The 22,859-nt window shown below is 40.2% G+C and overlaps 1 protein-coding gene across 2 annotated transcripts; it reads right to left on the minus strand.

Annotated features, from left to right (window-relative positions):
* Window positions 1–787: 787 nt before the first annotated feature.
* Window positions 788–21,107, minus strand: LOC121875276 (angiotensin-converting enzyme-like). 2 transcript variants are annotated; one of them, XM_042379737.1, is made up of 17 exons: window positions 20,920–21,107; window positions 13,205–13,334; window positions 11,962–12,069; window positions 10,451–10,555; window positions 9,963–10,070; window positions 9,026–9,118; window positions 7,974–8,087; window positions 7,588–7,640; window positions 6,937–7,081; window positions 6,603–6,712; window positions 6,349–6,456; window positions 6,046–6,161; window positions 5,570–5,714; window positions 4,970–5,099; window positions 4,718–4,809; window positions 4,360–4,544; window positions 788–3,347 (listed from the first exon to the last, which is right to left on the minus strand). In XM_042379737.1, the coding sequence occupies exons 1-17, from the start codon at window positions 20,982–20,984 to the stop codon at window positions 3,223–3,225; spliced, it is 1,932 nt and encodes a 643-aa protein (XP_042235671.1). In that variant the 5' UTR covers window positions 20,985–21,107; the 3' UTR covers window positions 788–3,222. The 2 variants fall into 2 exon arrangements, with proteins under 2 accessions (XP_042235671.1, XP_042235670.1); XM_042379736.1 differs by having other exon boundaries at window positions 9,026–9,121.
* Between the last annotated feature and the right edge of the window lie 1,752 nt (window positions 21,108–22,859).

Genomic DNA, 22,859 nt, shown 5'->3' on the forward strand with positions numbered 1-22,859 from the left:
TTAAATTGACTACAGAAACTTGATATAATTCTATGTAACAATCAATTCGTCGCTAAATAAAATTCGCCGCTAAATTAGGCAGCTCGGGTGGGTCGGTGAAGCTCCACTAACGGGACCTGAATAGTGCTAGTTGTGTTTATCATTCCTAGTATAATCTACATGTTATTTTGGACTCAATCTTTTCTTTACCTCGACTCATCAAAATTAAACTAGAGGAAGACAAGACAGCTGGTAAATAATTGAAGTTTACACCGAGACAGACTGAGCAGTTGCCAGTTCCTTCTGAGTAATTTTGGACAAGAATGTCGATTATTTTGAAAGATTCTTATATTCAACTAAAAAAAATTTCATTTATTTATATCCATTTACTATGACTGATTACATGTGATTAGTACCTGATGGTTTTGGCAAATTGTCTTCCTGTTTATAATTATTTGTGTACCAGCATGTGTTAGGTACAGCATTGTTTGTTTGCTTCTACGTTCTATAGATATTATATAATTACCTTGTCTACGTACAGTCACCCAAAAAAATCCTGTCGCGAACCATGAACCCCGAGATTCAGACTCTTGACTCCGAAGCATTTATGGACAGAATAATGCATCAGTGTCAACTGCTTCGGGTTCACGAGTCTGAATCGTGGTTCGCAACATGACTTTTTTTGGGTGACTGTACATGCTGAACTGTAGTTATATACATTTTGATATACAGTAATTATTTAATGACCTCTTTACTACAATATAATTATCATACAATCATACATTATAAAGGACAATCATACATTCACCTATATCAGGATTTTATTAAGTCAATATATACACAGGGTACTTGTATACACACACTATACAGGGCGACCCAAAAGTTAGGAGTCGCAGAGAGTATGGGAGGCTCAAGTACAATAATTAATTCCTTTATATAATTACTACTTTACATAAATATACTAATAACCTTAATTAATTATTCTAGAAAACAGTTTATTTAGTCTTTAACTTTTTACAATATTACCACTACGTTTCCTAACTTCCGGGGCCCACCTGTGTGTTAATATATAGGGTGATGCATAAGTTGCTTGCCTGAGAACAAGTATCGAGGGAGAGTGACTTATGAGCCACCCTGTATACAAAGAACTAGAGTCTACCTATTGTGGGGTATAAGAGGTGAAGCAACACTTACTATTGAATGTTATCCATATAAACGATTTACTTTTAATACTAAGAGTAAGAACAATGTACTTGAACAATAGTTATAAAAGAGATAATCGTGTTTATAAAGCCCGTGTGCACTTTTGAACTATATAGCTACCGGTATGTATGTAAGTATATATATATATATATTAAAAAAAATGACAGGTTAAAAAGTATTGATTCTAATAAAACTTTATAAACATTTTCTTTCATATGTCAATTGCAAATTATTTATATCATGTGTTCATACAAAGTTATTAAAAGTTTAAATAAGTACACGAACTTTATACAAAAACCCTGTACGAATTTCAGCGCCATCTATTAAACAGATGATAGACTAGTAAAGGTACATTACAGTTTAGCTCCATCAGTTACAGGTCTTTCTATCTCTCCCTCTCTGTTGATGACTAGTGTGTTCCCTAACCTCAAATACACACTTGATGACCGTAATAATCATTGAAGCTCAGTAACACATAATAACATCAATATAGTTTATCGCCACAGTATAATATCTCTTATATATTGACAAAATCTTCACTGAAAAGTTTGTTTTGATGTTAAATGTCTGTCTGGTGGTAGAAAATGGAAGTATATTTGTGAACCAGTGTGAAGCGCAACACAGCTACCAACCTAACGATCCTTTGGTTAGATTAGGTTAATTCAGCTGGCGTGGGAAACAGTAGAAGAACCCCACTGGAAACAACATGCTCCTTATATATTTCTCAGAGCCAACCTGGATGGAATCTATTTATTGTTTATCATTGTATAAACTATACTGTTTATATACACGCTAAATCAATATAAAGTTGTATGGTGATTTTAAAGAATAAATATCTATCTATCGAATATGGTAGAGAATTCACCAAAGCCTCACTCTAGTCACTGTAGACTGCTGAGATCAACCAATGGGCGCGACATTGAAACACACATTCCACAATCACATTACGATGCTTAATAATTTCATCTCGGGGTTCTAGATTAAAAAAATAACCTTTGAGTCCTACATAAATTTGCTAGAAAAATGTCTCGTACTTCAGCGTGTAGCAGGTGTGTACAACAAAGTTTCAAGTGGTAACGGCGCTAAATATAATTAATGAGTAATGAAGATCGCGCGACTGGGAATATTTTACTGTACCAAAACATAAAACTGGTTTAGTAACTAAACCAGTTTTATGTTTTACACAATGGCCACCCACTAGGGGTAGCCATGCCAAGGGAAGGAAGCCAGTGACAAGTATCAGATCCCTCCATTGTTCCTGATAAGTCTTGTCAAGGGCTAATTTGAAGTCCAGTACTGTTCTCGATTCCACAGCTGGGAGACAGTTCCATAGGTCTACCAGCCTCTGTGTGAAGAAGTATTTCCTTAGGTTCGTTGTGCATGATAACTTGGCGAGCTTGTAGTTATGTCCCGTCGTGGTGCGGGACATCACAGGAAATGGCCCGGGTTCACGTTTTCTATCTTCTTTAAGTTGAGATTGATGCAGTTTTGCCCTGTCCTATTGGTGGTGGTGGTGGTTGTTGTTGTGGTAACTTTAGTAGATGACGTAGTAGTAGTAGCTTTTGGTAGCAATAGCTATAGTAATATATAGTAATAGCAAAAGTTATAGTAATAGAAATAGTAGTAGTTGTGGTAATAGTAGTAGCAATAGCTGTAGTAATAGCAGTAGTTGTGGTTAAAATAGTATCAACAGAAGCAGTAGTTCCACTTGAATAATAGCAATAGTAATTATAATAGTGGTAATAAATGAAAGATCAAATATAACAATTGTAATAGTTGTTGTTATAAATAAAACTGATTAATTTTTTTATCGTTTCACTACTGATCAGTTTACTAGCTGTTTGGGTGGTTGATCTGTTCTCTATCGTCCAGTGTTAGTACAAGAGGAAACAGGAATAGCCGAAGGAAACTTGCCCCCATGTGTGGTAGGGCCAACACTCGAACCCAGGACACAGTGAAAAAAGATACGTGTGTGTACTGATACTGTTAAGATTGATATGAATAAGAGAGAGAGAGAGAGAGAGAGAGAGAGAGAGAGATCTACAACCACCTGGCCAGAATTACACACAGAGCCAGCACAACACCACTGTCTGACCACCTCCTTGCCGATGACTCCTGTTCCTGTTCCTGTTCCTGCTCCTGTTCCTGTTCCTCCTCCTCTGTACCTGGGAAAAAAATTACATTACTCACAAATTTCTTTCTTTTTAAAACCATCTTTTTATGAATGTGATCTTAATTATATTAGTTTGTATTCCATAGTTGACGAGAAATATTAAACATCAGTGTAAATGATATCTTTTGTTTACTGTTTACAACAATACACCGTGTAAACCTCTTTATATTTATTTTAATTCATTACTTAACTATCACAATGTACCGTATGTTTGTTCTATTAAAATATCAATATATTAATCATTCACTTTATATTCTTAACATAATTTCTGGCATTAAAATTCAAATTACTTCATTTCGTTCAATTAAAGTCACATTCATATCCTTTCATTTCATTTTATACACATCATTTATTCAGCTTTACTCCATTGTTCATCATCAAATATTCGTTTCATTATTTCCAATTCAACGTGAAATTTAGTTTGCGCCAATCACACGGTTGTAATAAATCCCGCTAATTTACCGCGTATTTAAATCCCACCATATAAACACGGCCTTTAAATCCCACTATATAAACACGGCCTTTAAATCCCACCATATAAACACGGCCTTTAAATCCCACTATATAAACACGACCTTTAAATCCCACTATATAAACACGACCTTTAAATCCCACTATATAAACACGGCCTTTAAATCCTACTATATAAACACCTTTAAACTGAACCATAGCGTAAAATTCGTGATATACTGAGCTAATTTAGGTTTTCTTTAACCCTAACGTTTTTAATAAGAGAAAACGGAGTACCTTCAGGGGTAACTACTTAGTAATTTTAAGTTACGTCAAATTTTGGCCCAAAGCCTTGAAGATATACTGAGCTGCTGCCCTGTCGTCAGTTTTATGTCTGCCTGTATGTATGTTACTGTAATAAAAAGTTGTACCCCATATGACATTTTAACTTACCAGAAAATCATCATCACCACCATCATCAAAATTTACGGCCATTTTTCACGCTTGTGTTGATGTTTTTCGCCATCCCTCCCCCACCCATCTATCAATCTCACCATTTAAGAATCTCCAAGAGTCTCCCCAGCCGATACCGTCTCGATCTCTAAGGTTGTCCTCCGTCAGCCACTCCTGCAGGGGGGCGAAGTAGTGAAGGAGGGCACGGGAACTCATGCGTCTCTCCCCCGTCATCACCTCCAGGGCGTCCTGCCACGGTACTGACGACCCCAGCGATAGCATCTTCCTGTAGGGGAGGAGGTAGAGGTCTTCACTCAAGGTTCTAGGCAGATAATAGCTCTATGTCTTCTATATTACCTCCTTTAATATATTTCATCTTTATTCTATGTATACATTTAATATATTGACATGGCTTGACCTGTCACCATTTTTGTGTACGTGTGTGTGTGTGTTACTTACGCTAGCAGGTCTCCTGCTTCCTTTGACCCGTAGAAGTCGCAGGTGTGTAGAGGCCCCTCGTGACCCGCCGCCTCACACAGCTTCTCCAGGAACTACGGCAGATCACAGGTCATAAAGGTCACGTCACAACCCAGGTCAAAGTTGTAGGTCAGGTGTGATGGTGTTAATAAGAAGATAATTAATAGGTATAATTAATCACAAACAGGTGAATATAGTACTCATAAACACTCATAAACACAGGTACTCTCACACCTGGAACTGCAGTATGGTCCTGGTGAAGTAGCGGATCATGTCGTAGTTGTTGGCGATGTGGAAGATGGCCGGTGGGTCAAGGTCCTCCGGAGACCTGGCCACCGGAGCCTCGACACCCAGGTACTGCTCTCTGTGGGGGTGTGGGGATGGGTGAGAGGGTGTTGGGGTGTGGGGAAGGGTGTGTTGGGGTGTGGGGGAGGGTGTGTTGGAGTGTGAGAGAGGGTGTGTTGGATTGTGGGGGAGGGTGTGTTGGAGTGTGAGGGAGGGTGTGTTGGAGTGTGAGGGAGGGTGTGTTGGATTGTGGGGGAAGGTGTGGGGATGTGTTGGCGAGTGTAGAACAGGTGAGAGGGGGAAATGGGTGACTGTGGTTAAGAAACACCATCTCCTACACCTATATAGTCCTGTCACACCTACACCCAGATATACCCCCAACACCAATTACACTCTTCACCTACAGGTACACTTTCAACTCACCTACACTTCCCACCTACACCAAAATACACTTCAATAAACCAGTACCTTCTTCACCTATATCAAATTAGATACACCCCTCAACCCCCCCCTACCTCCTCCTCCCCCAAACCGAATGTAAATACTTACTTCAGTTGCCAGTAGCGGGTGTTGTACTCCTGAAGGTGGTACTGCCCCCTGAAGGCTCGCCACCGCCACAGGTCGTTCACCAGGTGGAAAGGAAGCGTGGTGACTGACTGTAATGCCGTCCTCACCAAGAAGTTAATGCTGATCTCTGTAAGGTGTGATGCTAAGGTTTATCTTGGTGTGCGCACACACACACACACACACACACTTTATATCCCCCGTCAAAAGTAACATCTCGAACCTTTTCAAAAATATTCTGATCACAATATCTCACATCTTCAACCATAAGAAACACCTAACTTGGTCAACCTATAGTTATTTTAAAGTAATTTATAATCACTTCTAAAATATTCTAACCTGTAACACAGCATCAGACACCCTCATTAAACACACTACATTATTTGACTTAATTTTTTTTGCCTTTTTTTTTTACTATTCTACAATGATCAAGATTCATGTGTATGTTTCCTGAGACTCACCCAAGCTCTCAGGAACCTCCTGTAGAAGGTTCATCTTCTCCAGGTGTTGTGGCGTCGACATGGACATGGACATCAGTTCACCGATGGCCTCGTGGAACCCGTCGTTAGCGCCGTCCCTGTGAGAGGAGTGAGACGGGAAGTGTGTGTGGACAGAGAGAATTATATATCGGTAATCCAACCTGTAGGTGAGGGGCAGGTGAGAGTACTAACCTGTAGGTGAGGGGCAGGTGAGAGTACTAACCTGTAGGTGAGGGGCAGGTGAGAGTACTAACCTGTAGGTGAGGGGCAGGTGAGAGTACTAACCTGTAGGTGAGGGGCAGGTGAGAGTACTGCATGAAGTACTGTATGTGACCCAGCTCGTGGTGGATTGTGCCGAGGTTCTCAAAGTTGACCTCTGTACACATCTTGATCCTGTAGAGAGAGAGAGAGAGAGAGAGCGCGAGTGTTAGTCTTCCCCACCTGACCTGACCTGACCTGACCTTAGACACCAAAAACAACAGGAGTAAAATATGGTCGTAGGAACCTTTGCTACTCTACAACCAGGGGAGGGATCCTACCTGAAGTCCTTTCCGTCGTAGAAATCCCAGGCGGTAGGATGGCACACGACGTCACGACCATCCTCAGGGCGCTTCAACATGGACCTATTCCAGAAGGTGTCTTTCAGTGGCTGTGGGAGGCGGTGAAGGAGGAGGAGAAGGAGTCAGGTGGTGGTGGTCAGGAATAACGATTTAATAGCCTAATTTTAAGTTGTATTAAATTTTTGTTCAGTATACCAGTAGTTGTCTCAGTATATGGTTTAATTCTATATATTAGTTCTCAATGACCATCTTCACGTTTTATTTTCTACCATCACCCTCACTCTCCATCACCTCCCTCATCCCCCTCACTCACCTCAAGGCCCATGGAGGTAAAGAACTCGTCCCCCATCCTAAACATCTGTTCCACGGTGTAGTTCTGCTCTATCAACGCGTCTGTTACATCAATGTCTGGCTGATCCGGGAACGGCGCCACCTGGGAGTAGACGTTGGTCCAGAATCTGCCGGGTGAACCTCAACCTAGAACCTGATACCGGAACCTAGAACCTGATACCTGAACCTAGAACCTGATGCCTGATACTAGTACCAATAAGAATAAGTCACAGGAAAAAAGTCACAGAAAATGTCACAGAAAAATCAGGAAAAAAGTCGCAGAAAAAAGTGGAGTTTCTGGCCAACAATTTACCAACATCAGTACATAAAAAAAAAATCAAGAATAAACAAATAAAATTACAATTGGCGAGTAATTAAAGTTGTTGAAATAAAAGACAAAAAAATTAATTATTCCAAGAGTCATTAGCACAAGTAATTATCAAAGCTAATGTTTATTTCACCTCAGATCCTTAATTTTTTATATAGTTCCACATCCATACATACATACATACATACATATATACATACATACATACATACATACATATATACATACATACATACATACACTATCTCTTGCTCTATGTAACCACCATCTCTCGCACTCCCTGACCTGACCTGACCTAGTACTGACCTGCCCCACATGTCCCCTAAAACGCAGGCTGGCAGACGTCCTCTCGCCTCTATCTGTACGGGGTCGAAGGTCATGGGTAAGGTCACGGCAGATAATAAAAATACCGTTTACTATTTTAATTTATTGACTTAACTTATATATTTATAGTTGCATAGTGTACAGGAGACGTTAAGAGTGTGAGTGTGTGTGTGTGTGTGTGTGTGTGTGTGTGTCCCTGTAAACCCATGCCAAGCAATAAGTAAGTTAATTTATTATAAATTCTGAAACTTCCTTAAAAAATAAACACTATTACAGTCAAACTTAATCTGAACATTATTAACATCTAAAGTTAACACAATAAACATACTTTAACATAACTGAGGTTTAGAGAGGGGGCAGCATCTCACCTGGGGGTACACCTGACGCAGTTTCTTCCTGACGTAGGCGTGCATGAGGCGGTAGAGTGGGTCAAGTTCCTTGTAGAGCCTTAATATGTCCTCCTCGAACGTCTCCGTCTCGTACTGTGTGGAGGAGGAGGTGGTGTAGGAGGCAGGAGGAGGAGGTAATGGAGGTTAAGGAGGAGGAGGTGGTGGAGGTTAAGGAGGAGGAGGTGGAAGGAAGAGGTATTGAGTTAGAGGAGGAGGGGTAGGTGGTGGTGGAGGAGGAAGAGGAGGAGGAGGTAGTCGAGGTTAAGGAGGAGGAGGTGGAAGGAAGAGGTATTGAGTTAGAGGAGCAGCGTGAGGTGGTGGTTAGGAGGAAGAGGAGGAGGAGGTTGAAGGTGAGAAGGATGAGGTGAGGAAGAGGGGAAAGAGAGGATCAGATGAGGCTGGTTTAATATTGTTTAGACGTGAAAGAACAGTCTCTCTCTCTCTCTCTCTCTCTCTCTCATTACTATTTACTCAATTTACACTATTGTCATTCACTCATTCTAAGCTTTCTTTTTTGCAGGGATTAGCCCACCAGGCACAGGTCACTGACCCACATCAGGGCCTGGGGGCAAAATGTAGTAGTGATAATATATATATATATACATATATATATATATATATATATATATATATATATATATATATATATATATATATATATATATATATATATATATATATATATATATATGTTGTGTTGTCAATAGTAAGAGAAACAATTGAGACCCTGCAATTGTGTGTAAATGAAGCAGAAAGTCAGATCATCAACCTGGGACTTGGTCACATAAGGCAGCAGGGTCTACCATTAGACAACACATTGTGCTTCCAATATCTTCCCAGGCGGTAGTACCTCCCTGTTTGGTAGCTGCCTAAAACCTTGTCTCTCAAACATCAGTCTTAAATGTCTATCTTAAGTGTCTCTTTAGTGTCTGTCTTAAGTGTCTATCTCAAGTGTCTCTCAAGTGTATAATCCATGAAGCTACCTTAAACGTCTGTGTGTGTAAACATTCGCCAGTACAGTAAGACGTCACCTTCATTCTTAGCTCGTGGCCGTAGTCGCTGTAGCCGTTCAGCCTCGCCTTCTTGTTGACCAGCTCAATGTACTGTAGGTAGTGGGGCCTCAGCTGCTGGTGGAGAGAGAGAGAGAGAGAGAGAGAGAGAGAGAGAGAGAGAGAGAGAGAGAGAGAGAGAGAGAGAGAGAGAGAGAGAGAGAGAGAGAGAGAGAGAGAGACAGAGAGAGAGAGAACAGAGAGAGAAAGACAGAGAAACAGACAGAACAGGCAAAGACAGAGACAGAAATGGAGAGAGACAGAGAGAACAAACCACTTATTACTAAACTATGAATAATTAAACTTCAAAATAATAAACTATTTAACATTAACCATAATTACCAAGGAACAAAGTGCTAATTAGGCTTTTTATTAACTCGTATCATTAGAGAGATCAACCTGAAGATTAATCACCCCTAACGCTACCTGGGGGGGGGGGGGTTAGGTTAGGTTAAGTTGGTGAAAATTGGTTAGTTTGGATAGATTAAGTTAGCATTTGTTCAAGTTAGGTGGGGATAGATTGAATTAAATTAGCGTAGGGTGCTTAATGTTCAGGTGATATAGGCGTAGGAGAGGAGGAGGAGGAGGGAGAGAAAAATCATGAGGAACTCCCATAAGATCTAACCTAACCTAACCAAACATTAACCTAACCTAACCAAACATTAACCTAACCTAATCAAACATTAACCTAACCTAATCAAACATTAACCTTAACCTAACCTAACCAAACATTAACCTAACCTAACCATTAACCTAACCAAACATTAACCTAACCTAACCAAACATTAACCTAACCAAACATTAAACCTAACCAAACATTAACCTAAACATTAACCTAACCAAACATTAACCTAACCTAACCAAACATTAACCTAACCTAACCAAACATTAACCTAACCTAACCAAACATTAACAGTACCTTTCTGGCTACGTTGGTCCGCCACCTCTCCCAGATAAAGGACAGTTGGTCAAAGTCTCTGGATTCGGCCATTATCTTCGTCAATCCTGGGTCTAGGGTCAGGCAGTTCTGGAAGGTAAACAAAATACAGTGTGGTAAATGTGGTGTTACAGTGTGGTAAATGTGGTGTTACAGTGTGGTGAATGTGGTGTTACAGTGTGGTAGATGTGGTGTTACAGTGTGGTAAATGTGGTGTTACAGTGTGGTGAATGTGGTGTTACAGTGTGGTAAATGTGGTGTTACAGTGTGGTAAATGTGGTGTTACAGTGTGGTAAATGTGGTGTTACAGTGTGGTAGTGTGGTAGTGTTTACAGGTAGACATTAAAACAAACTAAACAGTGCCACTTACTCCACACACCAAGACCCTTAATGAGTGCCACATATTTCACAAACCAACCACAGTGCCACTTCCCTACCCCCCCCCCCCTAACCCTATCAATGGCACTTACCTCTGGAGTGAGACAGACAGTGCCAGTGGAGTAGATGGTTGACATTGTGGAGAGGATGCTGGTGAGGTTCTTGGAATCGTCTTCATCCAGCTGAGCGGTGAACGCCTTCAGGAGGGAAAAGGGAAATGGTTTATTTACTTCTGTGAGGAGTCTGACTATGTTGACTACCTTACTAAACATTCTGACTTACAATCTGTTATGTTGACTCGCTGAATTGCAGACTAAGTGTTATACTGACTATGTGACTATCTGACTGACTCACTCATTGACTTACCATAAGACACATTCACAAAGTTATTTCCATATTAGAAAAGACATATTTCAATCCAGACTGCAGAAGAATTCCATATAATGATCAATTCAACGCCAAGTAATAATTTTTCAGCCTTGTTACGGGAATGTGTAATGAACCACTTAACAACTTCATACCATGTCATCAGAGAGAGAGAGAGAGAGAGAGAGAGAGAGAGAGGGAGAGAGAGGGAGAGAGAGGGAGAGAGAGAGAGAGAGGCTGTGCAGGTGAGTCGCTTTTCGTTCATACACATAATACCGACAATCAGGGGTTGAAGTCTCAGATCCGTCCAGTCTGACTAACAAGTAAAAGACGTGAATGACTTAAAATGACTTGAAATAACTTGAAATGACTTAAAATGACTTGAAATGATTTAAGTTACGTACAAAAATACAGTATTCATGTTCTCCTCTTCGTAATATGCTTAAGTCAATACGTCAGATCAAGTGCGAGACCGAGTTTGTTTACTAAGGTGACCGGAGCCCCTCACCACACAACTAACCATATATATACGTAACCAAACCTCATGACTCACCACACACTTGATGACTCACCACACACTTAATGACTCACCACACACTTAATGACACACCACACACCTTAATGACTCACCACACACCTTAATGACTCACCACACACCTTAATGACTCACCACACACCTTAATGACTCGCCACACACCTTAATGACACACCACACACCTTCATGACTCACCACACACCTTAATGACTCACACCATCTGACCCATCATCTGACTCACTCTACCTGTCCCGTATGGCTTCAGAGGCAGGACATAATATATAGTTATCAAGCTAGTCTAGTGTCCTCTTTTTCAACTAGTGCCCCATTACACAGGTGACACTTTCCACGGGTGACACTTTCCTAGGGTGACACTTTCCACAGGTGATTGGTCAGGTGTCAAGCCAAAGTGTGTCAGAGACGGTAGTACAATACAGACCTGTCATAACCTAACCTAACCTTACCTAACAACCTAACCTAAGCTAACCTAACCTTACCTAAGCTAAGCTAACCTAAGTTAAGCTAACCTAAGTTAAGCTAACCAAAGCTAAGCTAAGCTAATCTAACCTAAAATTAACTTACAGTATTTCATGTTAATGTTAAAATAGAGTTACATCTTGACTGACTCACTACCGATTCGTGTTCTGCAAATGACTCACCAAGTAACTCACCAAGTGACTCAGGAACACCCTAGTGACTCACCATCTTCATGAGCCTAGAGGTACTGGGGGCGAGGTCAGCCTTCAGGTAGGTCTTGACCTTGTTGTACCATCGCTCCTGGAACTGTCGAGTGATGAGTGACGCCTCCTCCTGTGGATGTCAGAGGTCAGTTGAGGTCAAGCAATATCAAGGAGGTTAGGTGAGTGCTGTATTGTGGCGCTGGCTGTGTTAATGGTGTCTTATGGTGTAGGGAGAGACTATGGTTAGGTTAATGGTGTCTTATGGTGCAGTGAGGAGCTATGGTTGTATTAATGGTGTTTTATGGCGTTGAGAGAGGAAATATGGCACTGGTGTAGTTTAATGGTGTTAGAAAGTACTTGTATTTATCATGTACTTTACAGGTGAGAAAAACAGTAATTAACGACCATGAACAGGTGTTAAGTGTCCTTTATACCGTAGAGCTTTTAAGGAGTTACGTCAACAGGTAGAGACAGATCACCTGATAATTAGCCATACCTTCAGCTTATTTCACCTGAGAACTAATTAACCATCTTAACAATACCTGGCTTGGCTAATCATTCATCAGGTGAGATAAGCTCAGGTGTCTAAGGAAGTAAAAGGAGAAAATATAACAAAACGAAAATACTGATTGAAAACGACTGCTGGAAAAGAAGGAATGTTGGTGAGGAATGAACAGAACAGGATGAGGAATGCATTGTTTTTGACAGTAGTGGGAGGGTGGGAGTGGGGCGGGGAAGGGGGTAAAGTAGGAGGGATAGGTGAGGGGAAAGTGGAAGGGAGGGAGGGGAGGTGGGGGAGAGGGCTGGGCTGTGGGAGGGATAAATGTAAGTCGTGTTTTCCTCCACCAACGGTCAGTGTAAGGTAGGAGGGAGTGTAGGTTTGGGGGGAGCTGTGTAGGTGGCCAGGAGGGAGCTGTGTAGGTGGCCAGGAGGAGGGGAGCTGTGTAGGTGGCCAGGAGGAGGGGGCTGTGTAGGTGGCCGGGGGAGAGCTGTGTAGGTGGCCAGGAGGGGGCTGTGTAGGTGGCCGGGAGGAGGGGGAGCTGTGTGGGTGGCCAGGAGGAGGGATGCTGTGTAGGTGGCCAGGGAGGAGGGGGAGCTGTGTAGGTGGCCAGCAGGAAGACGGATAAAGGGTAAGAGGACCAGGAAGAGAGAGAGAGAGCTTGGCCTGGACACCCCCATGTACAAGACAGACAGACAGACAGAGAGTCAGACAGACAGACAGACAGACAGACAGACAGATAGACAGACAGACAGACAGTACTCACCATGACCTCTCTGTTGTGGTCGGTAATATTAGTGTTGTAGGCCCAGGCTTTCAGTGAACCATTATTATACAGCTTCTCTGAGTCCTTCTGGTACACCCCAAGTAGTCTCCGAGCTTCTGCCTCCGCCGCCCTGTGAAGTCATGTGACAGGTGGTGACTTGTATGGCGTGACAGGTGGTGACAGTATGGCATGACAGATGGTTACAATATGGCGTGACAAACATTGACAGTGGTATATGGCAGCTGGTGACAGGGTTATGACACTGTTAAGGGAATCGAACTGTTTTTAAAATTTATAAAACATCTTTTGTAAACATTTTCTAACTTTCGTCATCATTAAATTAAAAACAGAAAAAAAACCAGTCTACAAGCTCTCTGTGTGTGGTGGTAGTCGTACTTGTGGTCGTAGTAGTAGTGGTGGTGGTAATGGTGGTAGTAGTAGTAGTATTTTATTATTAAAACCGAGTACTGTACTTGATTAGGTAAAGATACGCTGTGTAGTATCAAATATAGGTTAGGTTAGGTTAGGTACAGAATTGGTTAGCTTAGGTACAGAATTGGTTAGGTTAGGTTAGGTACAAAATTGGTTAGCTTAGGTACAGAATTGGTTAGCTTAGGTACAGAATTGGTTAGCTTAGGGTAGGTACAGAATTGGTTAGCTTAGGTACAGAATTGGTTAGGTAAGGTTTAGAGAATTGGTTAGCTTAGGTACAGAATTGGTTAGCTTAGGTACAGAATTGGTTAGGTAAGGTTTAGAGAATTGGTTAGCTTAGGTACAGAATTGGTTAGGTTAGGTACAGAATTGGTTAGGTAAGGTTTAGAGAATTGGTTAGGTTAGGTTACATAAGGCACAGATGTCTGATGAGCCATAATGGTGAAGTTGGTGTTGTAACTCAGCAGTGAACAGGAGGTGATGTTACGGCTAGTTATTGAACACACAGGCGCGATAACACTGTTCTTAACCTTAGGTGATCTTTAACCCTTTGATAGCGATGATTTAACCCTTTGATGGTGATGATTTAACCCTTTGATGGTGATGATTTAATCCTTTGATGGTGATGATTTAACCCTTTGATGGTGATGATTTAACCCTTTGATGGTGATGATTTAACCCTTTGATGGTGATGATTTAACCCTTTGATGGTGATGATTTAACCCTTTGATGGTGATGATTTAACCCTTTGATAGCGATGATTTAACCCTTTGATGGTGATGATTTAACCCTTTGATAGCGATGATTTAACCCTTGATGGTGATGATTTAACCCTTTGATGGTGATGATTTAACCCTTTGATGGTGATGATTTAACCCTTTGATGGTGATGATTTAACCCTTTGATGGTGATGATTTAACCCTTTGATGGTGATGATTTAACCCTTTGATAGCGATGATTTAACCCTTTGATGGTGATGATTTAACCCTTTGATGGTGATGATTTAACCCTTGATAGCGATGATTTAACCCCTGATGGTGATGATTTAACCCTGATGATGATTTAACCCTTTGATGGTGATGATTTAACCTTTGATGGTGATGATTTAACCCTTTGATGGTGATGATTTAACCCTTTGATGGTGATGATTTAACCCTTTGATGGTGATGATTTAACCCTTTGATGGTGATGATTTAACCTTTGATGGTGATGATTTAACCCTTTGATGGTGATGATTTTGATGGTGATGATTTAACCCTTTGATGGTGATGATTTAACCCTTTGATGGTGATCTTTAACCCTTTGATAGCGATGATTTAACCCTTTGATGGTGATGATTTAACCCTTTGATGGTGATGATTTAATCCTTTGATGGTGATGATTTAACCCTTTGATGGTGATGATTTAACCCTTTGATGGTGATGATTTAACCCTTTGATGGTGATGATTTAACCCTTTGATGGTGATGATTTAACCCTTTGATGGTGATGATTTAACCCTTTGATAGCGATGATTTAACCCTTTGATGGTGATGATTTAACCCTTTGATAGCGATGATTTAACCCTGTCTGTCTGTCTGATTATCTGTCTGTCTGTCTCACAACAACTTACAACACAACAACACGCTACACAACCTGGAAAATAATACAAAATGTTGCCAGAGACGCTAACACCAGTCTGTCTGTCTGTCTGTCTGTCTGTCTGTCTGATATGTTTCTCTATCTGTCTTTATTTCATCTGTCATTCAGTCTGTTTATTTTTCTTCTGTCTGTTTATCTATGGTTCTTCTCCCTGTATACTTGTCAATCTTCTGACATTTCAAACTGGTCTGTATACAGGAACGGTGAAGTGAACACAGTACAGACTATATTTGAATAACATTATTACTAACCTAAGATAACCTAACCTAACCTTAACTAAACCAGAACCTTTCTCTTAGCCGCTATGTTGCTTCACTCTCTCCGTGGATTTGGGCATCCTGTGTACCGCCGGCAAGACCGTGGGCTCGTAACACACGTCTTGCCCGTGGTGTCCACCGTTTCTCTGTGGATGTCGGTCACACTATAATAACCCGTTATAGTACCTCCTTCTTTCCTCACACAGCCAAACTGTGGAATACTCTGCCTTCTTCTGTGTTTCCATACTCATACAATGTCTCACTTCAAAAAGATGGTTTCCCGGCATCTTTGTGGTGTATATTAATATAATCTTTTTTCTTTTCTATTTCTGATTTCTTTTTACTCTTATTTTTTCGCCCCCTAGACCCCGTTGTGCGTCGATGACCTGTGCCCGGGTGGGCTATTCCCCGTAAGAAAAAGACCTAGCTTGACCTAACCTAACCTACCCGTAACCTCACCTAACCTAATTTATGGCAGGAAACAACGTATTTTTTTTTTAATTCCGCTTATGAACTAATTTCCATTACTTTATAACAATAAAAAAATATATATTCTAATTTGGCAAAACAAAAATTATAAGAACGATTATCCTTGTGTGTGTGTGTGTGTGTAACGTGTGCCGTGGGATAGCCTACATGGGTTACTCAAGCAACTTTCACCAACCCACTTTCTATTGAAGCGAAACAGGTTTTCTTACGTGTGTACTTGGCGCTCAGGAGGAAGACACACACACACGCACACAGACACAGACACACACACACACAGACACAGACACACACACACACAGACAGACACACACACACACACACGAGGAAAATTATACATCACATACTCGTCACACACAAGGCTAAAAAAAAGTTGTGAGTACCTGAGCCAAGCCTCGTCCATGTCAGGGTAAGGCGTCACATGAACACACAACATCCTTAAAAGGCTCACATAATATATATCCTTATTTCTTCTCTTTGTGGAGACTAAGAACGACCTTACTTCTCTTCAATCTAGTAAATACATTACTCGCCTCCCCCCAACACAAGACACAGCTGGATACAATATTTAAATTCTGGATTAAAAAAAGAAGAAAAAATAATCACCTTTTAGCTCCGTATGTCGCCCGGTAGGTAGGTGGAGCCGAGGATTCCAAGTAAACCTTAAACCATGCCTTAAAACTGTGGACTACTTAATGTAATAACTAACTAAAAAATGTATCTGAGATGATATATTAGTTACTGATGTTTGAGAGTTAAGAATGACTCGGTTTAGAAAGTAAATCTGTTGAAAAATGCGATTCTTTGAGAGAGTGTGGTGTTGATCGGTCCGAGAGGGGGCGTCGTACCCGTTAGTGGGGTGACTCAACACAGTTCCAGGACTTGACTGTAGGTGGTGGTGGTGTGTGTGTGTGTGTGTGTTTGTTGTTTGTTTTATCCAAGAATATGTTAATGATTTGGTTTGTTTACTAACCTAGACTACAAACTTAAAACACCATAGTTGTGTCAGCGTAGTAATACATCATGACGTCATCAAGGTGGTGGTTAGGTTTTGTGTTCCTCTGCTAATATTTTTAATTAGTTATATTTACTTAATTACAGAGTTAAAGTATTTCTATGTTTTACAGTTAGTGTTTAAGTTAATTTGTTAGTTTTCCCCCTCAGGTATATATGTGAGAGATAAATTAAGCAGAAACTTACAGAAATATGTTTATACTGTTAAATATGTACAGGTTGACAAGAGGAGACGACCTCCTGAGCCACTCTCTGCTGGTAATAACCCCACTTGATATTAAGGCCATCACCAGGCACCCATGACCGGAAATGCCATCCACTAGTGTCGAGGTTAATACCGGTATAACCCACATCCACCACACCTGCCTGTGTTACGTGGCGAGGACCAGGTGTGGTGGTGGAGCAGTGAGAGGGAAGTCACAGTGTCCTCGAAACTATGTCTATATACCAGGCTCGTGTGTGTGTGTGTGTGGGGGGGGGTGTGTGTGCGTGTTATATCACAAAACAACATACCTATAGTGAGGCCCCTCATAACACCATCTGTGAGGAGTTACCACACGATGTGTTTACCGTTCAACTCCTCAGCGCACATGACCTACGTGACCTCCACTGTAAACATTAATTTATATGTTCACTGTATGTCCCTTTACCTTTGTCTAACGAATGCCACCCCTCCCACATTATTATTATTATATACACCAACGTTTGCACACACACACATTAAGTTAATTTAAGCGGGTGTACTTCGCTGAGTGTGGACATAAGGAGATGGGGTACAGATGGGGAGAAGGGTGAAGGGGCGGGTGGGAGAAAACTACAGTGAGGGGGAGAAGATAGAGTCGGGTAGGGGAGAATATATCCGCTAAATGAAAGGTTACTCTGTGTGTGTGTGTGTGTGTGTGTGTGTGTGTGTGTGTCGCAATACAAACACACATTTTTTCGATGTTTAAATCCAAAGTTGTATTAAATCGCTTTGATATATGACACGTTGAAGGGCGTATTGTAGACTAATAAAAAATAAGCAAAAATACGTCTTTCCTGAGTTTATATATACAAACTAGTGGAAAAAATAAGATAAAATACATATTCTTGAGTTTATATATACAAATAAGTAGAAAAAATAAGGAAATACGTCTTTCCTGAGTGTATATATACAAACTATATAGCTTGTATATAGAGTATGAGTCAGGGAGGTTCACTGAGGATGGGTCGGTGTAGCAAAAACAGCAGGCACCCTCGGCACTATAACGAGGTACACACTGTAACACAATACACACACACACACACACACACATACACAGACACACACACACACACACACACACACACACACACACACAATACACACACACACACACACACACATACACAGACACACACACACACACACACACACACATCTGCCAACGTTTACTCTACAGTCTCTTGAGAACTACTGTAATGCTACGGAATTTATATCAAGTTTCCGAGAACTAATGTAATATGCTGGATAAATTAAAGGCATTTCTACATCATTAACTGAGTTGTATGAAACTTACACATGTTGGAATTAAATGTCAACAAGAACCACAATTTTTGAATGGGTGACGTCGAGTGTAAGCCGTTGTCGTGAACGTAACGCGTATATAAAAATAACTATATACGTACATGGGAATACTTACATGGGTTAGGGCTTCAGACTGTACGTTTGAGATTCAGAGAAGAGACAGGGAGAGAAGATAAATTAGAGGAAATAAGGAAATCGGTGATACCAATCTAACAGAAGAAAAAGGTCTTGTACACTACAGTAACACAAGTGTACACAATGTTTGTTTTGTCTCTGTATAATTTATATACTGTAACTTATTATCTTCTATTTCCTCTCATTTAATCTTATTCATTCACGTAAGTTAAGCCAAACTTGATAGATGCTAATAATTTTCACTGGAGGTTATTTAATTAAGTAACTACTGTACATTGTGTTTCTGTAAAACATTGATCTGTGTTCGTGTTGTTATGTTGCTGTTGTTGTAATGGTCAGATCACTAAACATGGTTCAGTAAGTCTTATTATAAACATCGTTAGTATTAGGTTGTGTTTACATCAACAGAACAATGTTGATAACGTGTTGGAAACCGTGTTTATACATAGACAATTGTTGGCAACACTGAAGGCAACAGTAATATGTTTCACGCAGTTGTTGGTAACACTGGTAGCAGGGCCAAGTCCAGGACCGTCAAAGGTGGGGTCCAAGAAGTTGTGGGCGGGGGAACATGGCGAGCACAGCGAGGAACACTGTAAGCCTCCTTATTTTTTTTTTATTTGACCAATATCATGGCCATTTTGAGGCCATGTGGATTTGATATTAGGAGATATTCTGAGGTCAATAGTAATTACTTTTTACTATACAATAAACGCCTGAGTACAACTGTGCATTAAAGAAAAAGTATTAGAATTGTCTGATGAAAAAGGAAGATCTGGACCCCCAGGACCCCCTGGATCCGCCCCTGGGTAGGCAACATGTTGGGAGCAGTGGGATGGACACCTGCCACAGGTGTGAGACAAACACACACATTAAGGAAGGTTGTGACGTGCTCCTCTGCCAACAGACTGTTCTTACTTCATTTGTTTCCAACATCGTTGGTTTATTTTACCCAGACTGTTGCCGACAGTATTGCCAACACTGTTGTCCAAGATGTTGATAATAATGTTCCCTATAATATTATGTTGGTGTGGACGGCTGGACGCTCCCTTAAATTTCTACACTAGATGGCAACTTTTTTTTATACATAAGGAAATAAATTCTTTCTGTTAAGAACATTTCCTGTATTGATGCTCCATTAAAAGTATTTAGTATAGCAAAAACACCTTATATTTATGAAGCATTTAACACTTAAGTACAGTAGAGTGAACACGACTTGCAATGTAAAAGAGTACTTAAGAAAGAGTTAGTTTAATAACAGTATATTAGGCACACTGTCACAGATTATTGACGTAATCTGAATACAACTTATATGTCAATATAATGTTTAGAGAAATACTAATATATACGACATTATTTAGGGCAGTATACAAGGCTTGACAAGAAAACCTTAGCCTTCTGAAACACCTAACTTAATTAAACAAATAAACAACAACAAACTTATTTATATAAACAAACCCGTAATACAATTCAGACGCTAGTAATCATATTCCAGTTGGTTATTTACTTCGCTTTAACTTCAGTACGAAATATTCCATCGGGTTTATGCACCTGAGAGAATATTTACGGTGAAGTTTAATCGAGTCAAGGTGAGAGTTGAAGGTTACGTCGTTGTTAATTAACCTATTACCTGATGAAGGCTTTAGTAAGGTCAAGTTAGGTCAAGTTAGGTTAGGTTAGGTGGTGATGTTGTTGGGAAATACTCAGGATGAAAGTTCAGCAGGTGAGGAGGACGGCCCGGGTGTTGCTGCTGGTCTGAAAGTTGTCAAGAGATTGTTGTGTTTTTTGGAGGAGTGTTTACAGAGTTCCTTGATGTTTGTGTTTACAGAGTCCCTTGATGTTTGTGTTTACAGAGTCCCTTGATGTTTGTGTTTACAGAGTCCCTTGATGTTTGTGTTTACAGAGTCCCTTGATGTTTGTGTTTACAGAGTCCCTTGATGTTTGTGTTTACAGAGCCCCTTGATGTTTGTGTTTACAGAGTCCCTTGATGTTTGTGTTTACAGAGCCCCTTGATGTTTGTGTTTACAGAGTCCCTTGATGTTTGTGTTTAAAGTCTCTATAAACACAAGCATCAAGGGACTTTGCATAAGACACTTTACTGTATATCTGGAAAGTCATATGTGTGTGTGTGTGTGTGTGTGTGTGTGTACCTGGTGATCTTACAATTAATATACGTACATATTGGCAGGCGATTCTTGTACTCACCTGTCAAATGCCTGACCAACGACACACCATAACAAGAGAAATAACACCACATATTTATTCTTCATTTTACCGTTTTAAAATTTTTTCACTTCTTTACACTGATAATCACAAAATTTTCCTCCTCATTAACACAAGCTTCCCTCAAGATGGTGTAAGACTCGACCAGTACAACCTCCTCTCACCACACTCCAGGCTACACTGACTCGTAAATTTAACTTGTTTCTTGTAAGACTACGCTCGGGTTACCAGATTCGCAATTTGTATCCATGCGTGCAACTGGTTTTTACAGAGAAACTGGTTTATTTCGTAAACTCTTTAATTAAATTCAGTAGGCGTTTTAATGCAACAATTATTTAGGTGAGTTTATTAGGTAAATATACGGAGGAGAGAGAATAATTTATATGTTTATTGCAATATATTAGTGCTTGTTCCGTATTGATAAACAGTTTAGTTTGTATTTCATCCTTTCTAAATTTATGAAAGTTTGTTGGTCCACCCTGTATAGCTTATTATTGTGAAAGCAATAAATTTCACTCGTAAAAACTACATTTCCTGCAAGACTAAGATTTATTTACTTTTTAATAGGGTTGGGTTGCCATGTAGTATTTTTTAATATAAATTCTACTTTCACACTGGTGCCATATTACACAGAGTAAATTAAGACTGCCATGGATAGGTGAGGTCAGGGGGTCACGGTAATATATTATAAGTACCTCTTGACCTAGTTTACGGCCTTGTGGTGTAAACTGTGTAAGCGAGCGTGTGTAAGCGATACCTATGTAGCATTCAGCTCTCTCAAGGCGCGTACATTAAAATTCCCTCGTAAATTAAAGAAACAAGATATGCAAGCGAATCAAATTTTACGATAAAAAATGACCTAATAATAACAAATAAAAGTTTATAATTAACTAGATACGTTCATTTAGGGTTAATTTAAGTTAATTAATGTATTTTTAACTTCGGCATGGCGCTTGGGAGTTGGGTGACGGACGCGGTACCATGATAAACAATGTATTACTATTCTTCAACAATTATTAAATTCTTTTCTTTCTTAATTATAACACCAAAACAAGAATTATAACCAAAAAATACGAAAATAAATACATATTGGTTATTGTTATAAAATAGTATTACTGCGCCTTAACAAGTGGAGTAACTTAGGAAAATATTAAAAGTTGATTGAATAAGACGCCCTGAACCACTTAACCCAGGACAAGTGGGTAGTGATGAATGGCGAGGTTTATAGTAGTAAAAATAAACACGCGAGGACTGAATGTCGTGTGTGTGTGTGTGTGTGTGTGGATTATTATTAATGTACTATCTCACTGCGGACTCATTCATATAACACCAACACACAATTACAACATCAACAACTAAAAAAAAAATCTTTCACAACAAATACAATAACAACGACTGCAAATACAATACTAACAACAACAACCACAACAACAACAGGAACACCAACCACCACAACCACTACGACACCGGAAGTATAAGCTACAAGTCTACAAGTTTTTTTCTACATCATACAGGTAAGTTCAAAACGGCCTCACTACCTCCCTACAACACTACCCCAACACATCCTCATTCTCACCCATTGAAAAAAGCAACAACATCTATCAGTCAGGTCACGAGAGACGAACACTGACCTGGTGTCGGGTGGAAGAGGGGGGGTGTGAAGGAGGGGGAAGAGGTGAAGGAGGTGGAAGAGGTGGAGGAGGTTCAGTTTACAGGGTTGGATAGAAATTTTTACTTAGAAATTGTAAAAATAAAGTAAAATAAACAAAAAATCTGAAATTGCCCTTATCTTTCTTCTTCTTCCCCCCCTTCTCATTCCTTACTTCTTTCTCCTACTCCTGTTCCTCCTCCATTTTCTCCTCTTACTCCTCCTTTCCATCTCGTTTTTCTTCTCCTCCTCCCTCTTCCGCTTCCTCCTCCTC

This window comes from Homarus americanus, unplaced genomic scaffold (genome assembly GCF_018991925.1).
Source record: "Homarus americanus isolate GMGI-L3 unplaced genomic scaffold, GMGI_Hamer_2.0 scaffold56241, whole genome shotgun sequence".
In the NCBI taxonomy this organism is placed as follows: domain Eukaryota; kingdom Metazoa; phylum Arthropoda; class Malacostraca; order Decapoda; family Nephropidae; genus Homarus; species Homarus americanus.